This window comes from Castanea sativa, chromosome 4, assembly GCF_040712315.1.
Source record: "Castanea sativa cultivar Marrone di Chiusa Pesio chromosome 4, ASM4071231v1".
NCBI lineage: Eukaryota > Viridiplantae > Streptophyta > Magnoliopsida > Fagales > Fagaceae > Castanea > Castanea sativa.
In genome coordinates, this window is record NC_134016.1 from 47,501,761 (window position 1) to 47,516,089 (window position 14,329).

Here is a 14,329-nt window from a genome sequence, read left to right on the forward strand (position 1 = left end):
ATCTGGCCTTCGGCTTCCCGATTTTCGCCGGACCCCATCCATCTCATTCCGTATCCTAGACTTCACAGGTCGGCCTTTACCCCGCAACAGGTCTGGGTCAGGCACCCACTTTGGACCTTCCACATCCCTCTACAATGACTCTGACTTTGGCACCACAAATTGGTGTGAGTAGGTGCGAATGGCGTTGTCCAAACTATAACATGGGTCAATATATGCAGTTCCATCTTGCCCCAAGTACTGAAGAACTGTAATCGCATGTGAACAAGGGATCTTTCGATTTTGCCACTTTCCACAACCACATGTTACCGGCCAATATGTTTACTTCATGACTATGTTGTCCCCCTCCCGAGCTATGGATGTTGTACGCGATCGTTACTTGATATACACCATAGACATTATTAAACGGCCTTACTTGGTGTGTTTTAGATTTTTTCAAATTTGCATCAAAGATTTCTAAGGCATATTTACTCCACACCTTGCCCTCCAAGAGATCATGAGTAATTTTTTTGTGTCGATCATGGAAATACGCAACAAGTTTGCTCCAAGTGCATTCAACCAGTGCGGCAAGAATGGGCGGGCCACGGGCACCTTTGAGTACTCCATTGAAGCACTCTGAGACATTGGTTGTCATAGCCCCATAACGGTATCCACCATCACGTAGCTGGGTCCACTTCTCTATATCCTCTTTCATTAGATATGTGTATGGCATGATGGATGGGTCAGGTTCACTTACCTGTTGTTCAGTGGCTGATTTCTTCCTAAGGGCCTCGATCTCGGCTTCCTTGATAGGTTGCATGTACAACTCAAATTTAGCGTCCTGAGTAGCATACCCCGCTTTCAAGGCCAATGACTTTAAAGTGGCGTCCTGAAAATGTGTGTTGAAGTTGCTAGCCACATGTCGAAGGCAATATCTGTGGTATACTCGTACTCGTCCATGATCATCTCTAGGCCAGTTGGCAATTGCGTTTCGAATACCCTTATGTCGGTCAGAAATTATGCATATGTCCTTATTTGCTATCACATCCCCCAGTGCAAACCTGACGCAATCTAAAAACCACCTCCAACTAGGCCCTGACTCTTTGTCCACAATAGCAAAGGCGAGAGGCAAAACCTTGTTGTTGGCATCGGTGGCCATTGCAATCATCAACACCTCTCGATATTTACCATACAAATGGGTCCCATCAATACTGATTACTGGTTTACAATGTCTGAATCCTTCAATGCAAGGAGCGAAAGCCCAAAATACATATCGCAATATTGTAACACCTTCCTCCCTCGGTTCAGTGAGATACCAGTACCGAGTGCCAGCTTCTTGATCCAAGTATGCCAACAACAACTTTTTCAGCCTTTCGTAAGACTCTTCCCAATCGCCGAATATCTTTGCAATAGCCCTTTGTTTCGCATCCCATATCTTATAGTAAGAAAGCTTATGTTCATAATACTTCCCTTTGATGTAATCTCTAAGGTGTTGAATTGTTGCCGTGTGATTTTCTCGCAACATTGGAACAAATTCTGCTGCAAGAAAATTACAATCCATCATTCTACCATCAAGAGCCATGCCAAGGGTCATACAACTGTGAGGACCCCCATAAGATGTGACCATCCATGTTCCCTGTTTAGGCTTCATGACTGCTCCAACGTACCACTTGCATGACTCATCCATGCATTTCACATACAGTCTACTTTTGGTCGACCTACTAGTCAGAAAGTTTCGTTATGCTTTACGGCATAAATTGTTAATGCACGTTTCACCGCTTCTTTATTCGCAAAAATCAACCCCGTACAAAAATTCATGTCCGCATTCCAAGAAGAAGCAAATGCTTGCTCACCAACTTCAGGATCAACCATATTTTCCCAAGTATTTTCATAAAATGATAAGGCGGGAGGTTCATAAACAGGGGTTGCATTTATAACATGCTGAACTCTAACAGTAGGGTTTGCATCATCTTCATCACATTCATCCATATCATCAACATTAGGATTGAGAGTAATTTCATGGTCATCAACACCCCTATCAAAGTCACCTCGCTCAATCCTCTCTTCGTACTCATCTCTATCGTTAAGATCTTCCCCAACACAGTGTTCGTCTTCAGCTTCAACTACTGGAACTGTAGAGGATTCACCTCGATGTGTACAAAATTGATCTTCGTATCTATTGCCAAGTTCGCTCTCAACTGTTCTTGGTGTCTCTTGAAAAGGGGGTGTATAGCCTCCTAACGTGGTGCACTGATCATCTAGGACTGCAAACTGTAGAGATGTAGTTGTTTGTACAATATCCTCTATGCCGACTTCTGCACGCGGCTCCAAAATGACGTACAACTCAAAATTTGCTATTTGTTCCCATTGACGCATCTTGTGAAACATGAACTTCACATGTTTGTCTTCTGTTATCGCCATATATCTGTAATTAATGCATTGATTGAGGACTTCATGTGGAGAACGGAAAGTAATATGTATGTCATGCAAAGCAGGGTTCAGTTGCAGCTCTTCCATAATTTTTATCTTCAAATCACTCAAGGTCTTTAACTTATGGCGTATCATCATATAACAGCACTGGATACCCGGACCTTCAAATGGAAATCCGTCATAAGGGTTGGCATTGCTAAGGGATCCACCGTAGTATATATTTATATAGATCATTATCAACCTATAGATCATCAAGTGCAATTGTGTTAGTGACAAATTTATAACTCTCAATCAACATCAATCACAAAACTTTGGGTATGACATGCCAACAATACTAACCTCAACCAAATTTGCATATACTCACATCCAAATCATTCTAGAGGCATGACATTCAAAACCCATTCAAATAAGATATGATGAACAAAAATATTATAGCAACTACTTACCCATTGAAATCTTTGTTACAAATCTGAAACAACTATATCTTGAAATAATTTATACTAAAAAGACTGTAATGGGTGTCTTAGGTATCAAACTCATAATCCATTTCATACCAATGACAAAAACCTAAAAGTACTAAATATTCCTAACAATTGATCACAATATTTAGTACTAAATATTCCCAATATTAATTTTGAATAAAAACCTAGCATAATCACAATATTTGGTACTAAATATTTCCCCAATACTAAATATTCCCAATAATTAATCACAATATTAATTTTTTTTAAAAACCTACAAAATAATTTAATCACAATATTTACACTAACAAAAAATAAGCAAATATTCTCAATATGTTGTAATAACATAATTAATCACAATATTTGGTACTAAAAATTCCCAATTTACAATCACAATATTAATTTCCTAAAAAAAACTTAGCAAATAATTTAATCACAATATTTACACTAACAAAAAAAAAATTTCCAAATATGTTGTAATAACATTAATCAAAATATTTAGTACTAAGTATTTCCAATAATTAATCATAATAATAATTAAAAAAAACTAACAAATAATCACAATATACTAACAAACTACCCACAAACAAACAAACAAACAAACTAATCACAATATTTACACTAACAAACTACCCACAAACAAACAAACTAATCACAATATTTACACTAACAAACAAAAAAACAAAAATTTTCCTAATATGTTCTAATTGTTTCTTAAAAAAAATAACCTAGCAAATAATTACTATATTTAACTAACAAAAAATATTATCAATATTGTAAAAAATATTACCTGAGAGTTGATGAAAGATGAGTGTGATTGTTGTGTGAGTGAAGTAAGTTGTGTGAGTGATGAGGGTTGTGTGAGTGATGAGGGTTGTGTGAGTGGTGTTGCTGTGAGAGCAGAAGAGAAATGAGAGCATAAGTGAGCCGGGTAAGGGGGAAAAAGGTCCCAGTTGGGACCCACATGACACGTGGATGGGTTGGGGACCATTCACGGAAATCGAGTTCAGGAGACTCGATTTTTAGAAGCAAATAAATCGAGCCTCCTTGACTCGAGTTACATCCACGTGCCCGAAAACTATGGTGCCCAAAAATCGAGTCCAGTAGACTCGATTTACCTTAAGTGATCACGTGACCAAAAATCGAGTCCACTGGACTCGATTTACTAACGTGATCACGTGCGCCGGCGTGAGTGTGTAAAATAGAAATCGAGTTCATTGAACTCGATTTTCTTGACCAAAAATCGAGTTCAAAGAACTCGATTTTTGTGCCAACGTGGCCTCCCTGTCCAGCTCAGCCAGTGCCGCGTAGGAGAAATATAAACCCAAAATCGAGTCCAATAGACTCGAATTGTTAGAAACCAAATATGTTTCAAACGTTTGCTTACTAATGATATAGTTTCAGTTTTGTAGTTAGTTTTGTAAAAACGCCGGATATCTCATTGCCCTTCAGACGTTATATATAAGTTTAAAAAACGTGAAAAAGGTTCCAAGTAGCATCTCTAATTTAAAAAATCTTAGCAGTCTCTGTATGGATTATTGTGACAATTTTCCAAAAGCCATGGATACTCCTGATTGTTTCCCCAAATTAGAAATTTTAGGTTTCCGTTACAGCAACATTACTACCCTCCCTGAAATCAATATCAGATTTCTGAAATTAAAATTGCTTTACTTTTACCACTGCTGGAACCTTCGGGAAATTCCAATGCTTCCACCACATCTGGAAGGTTTATACATAGAAGGGTGCGGTTCCTTGGATTCACAATCAAGAAGAAGATTATTGAGTCAGGTCTCTCCCTTTCTCATAGAAAGAAACAATTATTTTGTTTTACTTTCCCAAATATAATATATTACTAAATTTGCTAAACTGAAGTTTCTTAAATTTGCATCAGCTTGGAGAAACGTTTGGGCTTCCACAAAATATGGTTTGTTCAAGGGGATCATTGCATCAGGACTCTGTTCTTGAAAAGTGTTCTACATCTAACCTTGCTGATGATGGATTTCACTTTAACCTTGTCCTTCCAGGAACTAAGATTCCAAAGTGGTTCAACCATCAAAGTGTTGGAAGCTCCGTATCATTCTCGGTCAGTTCGGAATCTCTAGCATTTGCTTTCTGTGTTGCTTTAAAAATAGAATTGAAGGTTGTGGCAAATCGATATGACCATTTTCTTTGTTCTGTCTACATTCTCCTCAATGGTTATAAAAAAAAGTTAGTTTCTTGGAATTTTTGGTTAGATTCATCATCTTTTATATGGTTTCACTATAGAAGCAATAGCTCATTTGAGGATTGCAACAACGTTGAGCTTCTACTTGAAGTTTCAGATTATGATCCAAAAAAGGCAAAAATTACAATAGAAAGGTGTGGGGCCCATGTAGCATGCATCTGTCCTTCTCGGAATCCTACTGTAGATAAGATGGCCTGCATAAGAATTCATGAAAGTTTAAGAGTGTCCTTTGATGAAAACTTAAATATGTTTTTACGTAGAGTCGCTACTCAAAACCTCATCAGATTCTCAAAAACCCATTGCCCTCTCTGTGAAATAGCTGAAGATTCCCTTTTACATCTATTTCAATGTTGTCCCTATGCCAAAGGAGTGTGGTATGATGGTAGATGGGGTTTTCGTGTCGAAATGATCCGAGCTCAAACTGTAATGGAATTTGTTGAATGTATAATTGACCCCCCAAGTGAGTTACTTGCAGAAAGAATCACCAAAGATGAGTTCACACTGTGTGCAGCAGTGGCAATGAAAATCCTTTGGATGGCACGAGAGGAAGCTTTGGTTTCAAACACTAAACCCACCATAAACCAATTAGTCCATCGTCTCAACAAACAATATAACTTTTACTTGAGACCACTCACCAAAGAGCTAAACAGGGGAAGTGCTTGGACCAAACCACTTGATCGATTGGTAAAGCTTAATTTCGAGGCATCGTGTGATCAAAACAATGTAGGCTTGGCTGTGGTTCTCAAAGATCAAGACGGGAATGGGAAAGTGATCGGACGTGGCATAAACATCAACAGCAAGATGGGAATGCCATTGGCCAAAGAGGAGCGCAAATTGTGGTAGAGGGTACAAAGGTAAGCATCCCATGTATTTGATAAAATGTTACTATGGGCTGAATGAATGAACTCACCTCTTTCTTTTCTAGAGAGGAGTTTCAGTGTGTGTGTGTATGTATATAGATATGGTAAGGATTAAACAATTGGATTGCTATTTCTCTTTCTTTTTTGTAGATGGATGAATCTCCTCTATAGATACTCTTTATTTTGTTAGCTTGTTGTTGAGTATTTATCTTTTAGATTGCTCTGTTTGAATTGTAGAAACCTTCATTGTAAATCCAGCTTGCAAGCCAAATTCTGCTTTGGCTTTGGTTTCTTCTTCATTTGGTAATCTGGTTAGATCAAGAACATTTGGGGCTTTTTCTTAGGAAGTACATTCTCTCATTGCTTCTTTACCGAGCCAAATTTTGTTAGCTTCATCTCATGTGCTGTCCACTGGTTGTTTTGTGAGTGCAGATTTTTTTGTGGCTGAGTCCATTGTGTCACGAGCAGAAGATTCATGATCCAGGGTGTGATCAGCCATCAAACTCTTTGTAGAATATGCCAAATGTCAGATTAACAGCTAGAGGCAGGCCTGGAATTGCCACTATCGATTGTGACTGCTTCAGTGACATGCATGATCAGCTATCCTGCGCTTCATCTCTAATACTTTGAGTTTAAAATATGTCTGAGTAAGAAGATTTAGAGTATCAGAGCAACAAATGTTCTCTCATTTCATCTATTAAAAATTGCATGCTGTGGTTTTTTCAGTTTAATTTTCTGTTCGTTTCTTTTTATATAATGTCTATGATTTCAACCAACATCAATGGATAGTGGTTAGCTTAAAAAAAATATTGTTGCTTTAAGTCATACTTAAGTATAACCAATTGGTAAAATATGGCAAAGATTAAACAACTGGATTGCTATTTCTCTTCATTTTTTGTGGTCAGATGAATCTCCTCTAGAGATACTCTTTATTTTGCTAGCTTGTTGTTGAGTATTTATCTTTTAGATTGTTTTGAATTGCAGAAAACTTCATTGTAAATCCAGCTTGCAAGCCAAATTCTGCTATGGCTTTGGCTTCTTCTTCATTTGGAAATCTAGTTAGATCAAGAACATTTGATGCTTTTTCTTAGGAAGTACATTCTCTTATTGCTTCTTTACCAAGCCAAACTCTGTTAGCTTCATCTCATGTGCTGTCAGGTGCCTGCTTTGTGAGTGTAGATTTTTTTGTGGCTGAGTACATTGTGTCACGAGCAGAAGATTCATAAACCAGGTGTGATCAGCCATCAAGCACTTTGTAGAATATGCCAAATGCCAGACTAACAACTAGAGGCAGACCTTCTGGAATTGCCACTACCGATTGTGACTGCTTCAGTCCATCTTCATTTAGTTTAGTCCATCTTTATTGCTCACATTGGGTGATGAATAGAAACTCGTCAAAGCTGAGCTGAACCTTTTATGTATAATGACAAACCCCATGCACTTGTTTTATGGAGGTGGCTATATGGACTGGCAATTTGAAATTTGAGTTTAGAAGAAGTCAGTAACCCTTGGCCTGCTCTGATTACATTAGACAGGAGTATGGCATTGCACAAGAATCTTTATGATCCAGCTAGCTGGCGGTCCTCTCAAATTCCCTTTTTTCATCAACAGTAAGGGTGGATCCTGAGGTTGATGTTATTTAAAAATGTGATTCAAATGTCAAGGTACTCTACAATGTTTAGGTGTTTCAGGTCTTGTGATCTTACTGAGAAACCATACATTTTTACAATTATTATCATTTTCCTGTTGTTTTCTCTAAAAAGGTTAGTTTCTATTTTTTTTTTTTTTTTTTTTTGTTATCATATCTATTTTGACTTGCATTGACTGATGACTACCTATGCTTTTGTTCTTTTTCAGTCTAATATCTCTGTCATCTCTTTGCGTTATTTTACTTTTTCTATTTAATTAGTATACTAATCCCATGATGCCATATTCGAAATCTAATATGGGAATGGTATCTTATTAAAGATTCTCAGCTAGTCAGCTTGAATAAGTCTAGTTTTTTTTTTTGAAAATTAAATTAGTCTATTTAATAATGGTAAGACTATCTCTTGGTAAGGGCCTCTTGTTTGGTAGATGCTATGGAATGACTTGGGGGTTTGTTGCGTAAAGTAACACTTATACCTGGTTTCAGTGTGACTCAAAGGACATTATCATCTAATTTTATGTCGTGTACTGTTTTAAATTTTAACTTTTAAGGGCTGGTGTTCAGATCAATTGCTTGGGAATTCCCTAAATGTGTCCAGTAGAGTAGCTTGAGGGAATGTATGTTTTCTTTGATAGTGTCATTACCTTTGTTAATGTTGCTTACAAGTTACTACCAAAGCCATTGCCCCTAATTGGTGAGCTTGCTAATGGCTACCTACGCTGGGGTCTTCCATTAATCAATGGAGGCATATGTTACATGCTATTGTGCCCTTTTCATCTGTAGCCTTGTACCTTTTCACGCTTGTATTCCAATTGCCACTTCATAGTTTCTTCTTTCTCAAAGCTGGTACTTGTAAGCCGCACTGCTCTTCCAGAATTCTATAAGATAAGGCAATTGCAGTCTGTCTTTTTATGTTTGTGACTGTACTTCTGAATTTTTGTTGTGTTTAAGCTCTTTTTGCATCCCAGAATATTAAATTACTCAAGTGAGTTCACCATGAAACCTTTCTCTTAGTTTCCTATCAGTTTGTATGGCTTCCTATATATGTTAGCAAAAACGTTATGGCTGAGCAAGTGGGGTGATAACCTTTCAGAGTCACTCATGATTCATGATGTTGTTAGCATTGCCATTTGACTCAGTTCATCTGAGCTTGATCTCATGATCAGTTCCTCAAATGTTGTTCTTCCCTTTTCCACTACCATTTTATATATGCATCTCATTTCTTATATAATTTGTTCTAGTCCTTCCATCCTAAATCTTGGGATGCATGCATCGTGTAGAACAATACATATGCTTGCAATATATGTTCTAGTTCTTCTTTTTATTCTGTATAGCTTAGCATAGTTGCTGAACACAAAACAAATAAACTGTAAATGTGGCTCATATGCTGGTATCTTGTGTTGGCCCTTTAATGGGGTGTTTTTGATTCCTCAAATTTCTTTATCTGGTGATTGTGCAAATAGTAAAGCTCCAATATGCAATAATAAAGATATTACAGAAAAATGGCAAAGAAAAATGCCACACCATGCCTGAGAGGAAGCATTGGATTACCAATTAACTGGAAACAATGCTATTCCCATCAAAGGACACAGATTATTTAAAAACCTTACAAGCTGGTTGTACCATGCCCATCTTTCATAAGATCTGACCATCCTCAACTTTGGAAACCTCCAAATTCATATTCTTAGAATTTCTGTAAAGTATAGACTTCACAAAATATTTTAAATTTTTGTACCTTGTAACATTTCGTTCTTTGTTTTCCCTTACAAAGCTATTGCTTTAAAATGAAGTGAGAGAAATCTCAAATCCTGGGAGTCACCTTGTCTCTCTATGGTTAGTCTTGTTGTTAAGGCTTGTTGAGCCACTTTCTTGGCCCTGCTATGTTGGCAATTTTACATCATGCTCCACTTCTAGAGCCCAAAATCTTATTGTTGGGCTACAATACCAACCATGTCAATGAATTCCTAATTTTTTTTCACACACTGAGGTCAAAAGTTCAATGAAGTTCCATTGTCTTTAACTAGTCTTTGCAATTTAGTTTAGTAGCAAGGACATGGAGGGGAGAAAAAGACGATATAGAACTTGCTACCATTTGGATTTGGAAAAGTTATTATAAGAGTTCAAATTTTGTTTCAATATCTTGTGTTCCAGACTTTGAAATGGAGCATAAATTTCGCAAAACCTGTGCATGAGAATAATGTTACTCTTTCCTCCAAAGTAGGTTTTGTACAAGTCAGTACTGGTTTTGTATGTTGTGTAATTATATATTTTCTTCTATTGAGAGTAACAAGGAGGTCCTTGAGAATTCTCACACATCAAACATGGGGATATTAAAATTTATAAACACACTGACACTTGCAAAGATTCTATTCTCATTGTTGTCTACTTTGCCAAATTGCTATTGAATTGCATCACTTGACAAATAACCCTTTTTCTGCAAGAAGATCCTTGGCTCTTGGCAGAACCTTACTCTTTTCACTAGCAAAAGCTTTCTTTTCACTGTTCACTATTATACATCATGTCCCTTCTAGGTTACTGGAGCATTAGATGGAAGCATACTTTGTCAGCCACTCGCATGTAGTGGGCTCACATATTTGTAGATCCATTTTCTGAGTTTAAATATTTTGTATGAAATAATTTCCTCTGCATTGAATGGATTAAGAAAAAATTTTGTGTATATTAAAATAAATTAATAATATTTTATCAAATTGAGCAATCAAGTAGATGAGGTGGAAGCAGTAGCTACTGCCTGAGCCTGGGAGTTTTCCCTGGAATTTGGTATTAACCAAGGCATTTTGCAAGGTGATTCCAAGGTGGTCATGAAATCTCTTGCATACAAGGTGCAACCTTTGGCTTCCTTTAGTACTTTTATTAATGGCTTATTTGGATTGAGGGGGAGTACACACACACACACACACACATACTTGCATTCAAACTATTCTTCCTTTTGTTCTGTATAGCTAAGCATAGTTGCTGAACACACAAATAAACTATTAAGGTTGGTCATATGCAGGGTTCTGGGTGGGCCCTTTAATGTGGTGTCTTTGATGCCCCAAATTTCTCTAACTATTGATTCTACAATGAGTAAAAGCTCCAATTCTGCAATAATAAAGAATTTCAAGATAACTACGAAAGCAAAATGCCACACCAAGTTTGAGTGGAATCACTAGATTTCCAATGGGTTAAACCTAGGTAGAGTTCCTCAAATGTTGTACCTTTAGGTATCCCAGTCCAATTCAACCATATGATTGCATCAGCCAATAAGTCACATGGTTGAATTTAATTGTTATTAGAAAAGATAACTTTGTTTGTACTACATTGATCAATCTTCAATGCGACATGTAATTGATTTCTTTTTTTCTTTTTTGGGGTGAGATAAAGGTAGAAACAACACGTAGTTGAACTTAAGGTACAACACCTAACTAATTGTATTTGTACCTAAGTTTTGCCAATTATTAAACAATGCTATTCCCCATCAAAGGAAAAAGATCATTTAGTAACCCCAGAAAGCAGATTGTACCATGCCCATTTTTTATAAGATTTGACTAACTCCTCAACTTTGGAGAACTCCAAATTAATATTCTTAGAATTTCTGGACAGTACAGACAACAATATTTTTTTCCAACTTTTGTACCTTATAACCCCCCCCCCCCCCCCCCCTCTCCCTCCCTTGTTGGTTTTAAAATGAGTTGAGAGAAATGTCAAATTTACATGCTTGGTCCTTTTGTTGAAGCCTGTTGGGCCACTTCCTTGTCCTTGATATGATGGCAATTTTACACCATGCCTTGCTTTTGGAGCCTAAAGTCTTATAGTTGGGCTACAACACCTAGCATGCCAATGAACTCCACTCCTAATGTTTATTCACATACTGAGGTAAAAAATTTGATTAAACTAATCTTTGCAGCTTAGTTTAGTAGCAAGGGCAGGAAGGGGGGAAAAGGACAATATATAATCTACTACTAGGGTTTGGAAAAGTTGTTATAAGAGTTGAAGTTTTGTTTCAATAACTTGTGTACCAGGCTTTGAGATGGAGCATAAATTTCAAAATACCTGTGAATGAGGAATGATGTTCCTCTGTCTTCCAAAAAATGCCTTGTACACGGCAGTACTAATGCTGTATTTTGTGGATCTACTTGTTTTCTTTTGTTAAGAGCAACTGTTAGGTCCTAAAGAACTTCCATACATCGAAGCATGGGGACACTGAAATGTATCACACGCTAATAACACTTGAAAATATGCTATTTTTATTGTTGTCTACTTTGCCAAATTGCTATTCAAATACATGATCATGTGATGTAGCTTAGCTTGGTTACCGGAAGAGAATAAAATTTAAAGTTGATTTGGAATAAATGCGTACATTGCGATCATCTTGTAATTCTTTTGCAATAAGCTTGTTGTGAGCAGTCCTCTTATCAAGCGCAAGATTAGGCACAATGCAGCGGTTTGTCCTCATGTTCATGTAATGCTTTTTATTTTTAACTTTTTAAGTAATAAGTGCCCCCAAAAATCTAGGATTTATCTTTGCTTATTTTTAATGATTAAATGTGATTATTGAAGAAAAAAGAATGGTAGGGACAAGGTTGGATTTAGGAGTTTCCTTACTATGTAGAGGGGGAACATAGCTGGATTTATATTAGATGATTTGCTCCTTTTAAATTTCTTTATGGTTTAAATCTACTGGGCAGGAGTAACCTGGCTTTGGCAGACAACTTTGCAAATGAAAATCTAAAGTGGCATGGAACTTGTTTTATTTGTAAATCTAGAGATTGGTGAAAGGTACACGCTGGTTGTTAGCAACTTAGCATTGGCTTAGTACTACTGCTATTAGTCTTTCCATTTAAGGAGGCCTTTTTAAATGTGGTACAAAGAGGGTGCTGGTAATTTTGTTCTTCACAGGTAGCACAGCCATATCAAATTTTTTGCTCAGGAAAGAGCGTCTGGTTGGACTCAACTATTATAAGTTTATAATGTTCATTGGAAGCATCAGCAACAGGTTGATAAGTTTCTGCATCAAACAGGAGGATAGGAGGTTCTCTCAAGCAGCATCAAGCAGCAGTCACTCAAAGATGAAAGCTTGACTGCTCTTTCTTCTTTTTTTTTTTTTCTTTTTTTTTTCCTTGAATCCCTGATTTCAGTTGGATTGATGTACCTGAATTTTTCCATTTAATTTTTTATAGTACTCACAGAACAGTAGATTTACTTTTTTGGAGTTTGGTTGGCTCTAAATATGTTTATGGAGTTTATGTGAGTAATAGTTGCTTGTTCTGAGTAGTCAACTAATCAAGTAAAGGCTTTGTCTACTCCAAAAAAATCTAAGCTAGCTTAATCTTGTTATACATGTTGCAGTTCTTATAATAGGTGATGATTGAATTTGAAGCAATGACTCAACCTATGGGAACATAATACTATTTCATTGGTGAGAACCCTCAAGCTTTCTGTAATAATGACGGAGATAGGTTACAAAGAAATGGATCCTCCAGGCCCATCTAACACTTTTCAATTTTAGGCCCACGACATCTCCTATTTTCCATAAAAACCTTTTTTCCAAGCCCCCCAAAGAAGCAGATGGGTTCTTCTGGCCATAGCCTTGTAAAATGGGCCAAAACAAAGAAACATGTCAGCTGTGCTATGGAAGATTCTTGATTCAACTACGAAGTGACATGTTAAGGTACTATTATTACATTTAAGATCCTTCTCCCTCTAAATTAATTGGTTCATTCATGTGATTGGGTACAAAATCAATTTTAAAGGACATTTATGTAAACGAAATCTGAATGAATGAATGAAATTAGTTTCTTTAGATTAGTTGATTCTTTTTGTTTAATGTGCATTCTTTTTTAATTGGTTGAGTGTTATACCTTAATGAGATACGAAAACCAAATGTTATGGGATTTGAATACTCTTTCATTGAGCTCCTTCAGTTAATATCGTTCTGTATAGTTTCGCTGTGCTAATTGGTTTTATTATGACTTATATTTTTCCAATTGGGGAAAGCTAATAATACTCGGTTAAATAGGAGTGGAATTTCAAGGTGAGAGGAGGTGTAATGCTTCTGTTAAAGCCATATGAATAGAAGAAAAAGTTGTAGATATTATTATTAGGCTGAAAATTGAATTTTGAAGAAAGACCTTTGGGTGTCTCTATAGTTTGCCTAATATGCATTTGTGGTGCAGTTTATTTAGTGTAGCCAAGTAATCTGTAGGATAATGAATTATAAACAAATAAAGATCTTGATTTTGGGTGCTTAATATTCTATAATCATTACTTTTTATAATATATGCCATAGCCAACTTAGACATGACGAGAAGCATGTCTTATTTTGCAATAGGTTCAGTAATTTATCTTTTCTTTGTTGTAATGGTGTCTAATTTTTTCATCATATGGGTAAATTTTAGATTCCCTTTTAGTATATACTTGTAATTATCACTTCATGTTTATTCTCTTTTCCCTGCTTGTGTGTGTCTTGTGGGCCATTTGTATATATGTTGTTGCAGATTCTTATTTAGTTTAATGGCCTCAGGGGCCAGCTAATCTGATATGTTACGTTTGCTGCTGGCAGCTTGAACATTAATGGCAACAGGATATTGCAGCTATTACAAAGTTGGCTATTAGGGAGTGTCTCCAGTATTAATTGATGCCATCTACTTATCTTATAAATAATTTATGCATCTACTTTTTGGGTACATGATGATGCACCTTGTTGCTAGTTCTTCACTGTTTTATGTGTAAT

The 14,329-nt window shown here is 36.6% G+C and overlaps 2 protein-coding genes across 4 annotated transcripts in view; both read left to right on the forward strand.

Moving 5' to 3' along the window:
- The window catches only part of LOC142633049 (disease resistance protein RML1A-like), a 44,843-nt gene that overhangs the window by 13,475 nt on the left and 17,039 nt on the right, over nucleotides 1-14,329 (forward strand). The window lies entirely within an intron of this gene.
- LOC142631334 (disease resistance-like protein CSA1) lies at nucleotides 4,309-7,705 on the forward strand. Of its 3 annotated transcripts, XM_075805475.1 has the most exons (3): nucleotides 4,309-4,655; nucleotides 4,759-4,950; nucleotides 6,936-7,705. In XM_075805475.1, exons 1-3 carry the CDS (start codon nucleotides 4,398-4,400, stop codon nucleotides 6,948-6,950), a joined length of 465 nt encoding a protein of 154 aa, XP_075661590.1. In that variant the 5' UTR covers nucleotides 4,309-4,397; the 3' UTR covers nucleotides 6,951-7,705. The 3 variants fall into 3 exon arrangements, 1 of the variants encoding a protein (XP_075661590.1); XR_012843597.1 differs by lacking the exons at nucleotides 4,309-4,655; nucleotides 4,759-4,950 and adding an exon at nucleotides 4,964-6,598 and having other exon boundaries at nucleotides 6,919-7,705; XR_012843596.1 differs by lacking the exons at nucleotides 4,309-4,655; nucleotides 4,759-4,950 and adding an exon at nucleotides 4,964-6,598.

Excerpts from the sequence above, each read along its gene's own strand:
- LOC142631334 (XM_075805475.1), top strand. The coding sequence starts at position 4,398 with ATGGATTATTGTGACAATTTTCCAAAAGCCATGGATACTCCTGATTGT. Across the intron at positions 4,656-4,758 it reads GAAGAAGATTATTGAGTCAG|CTTGGAGAAACGTTTGGGCT; the intron begins GTCTCTCCCTTT and ends AATTTGCATCAG.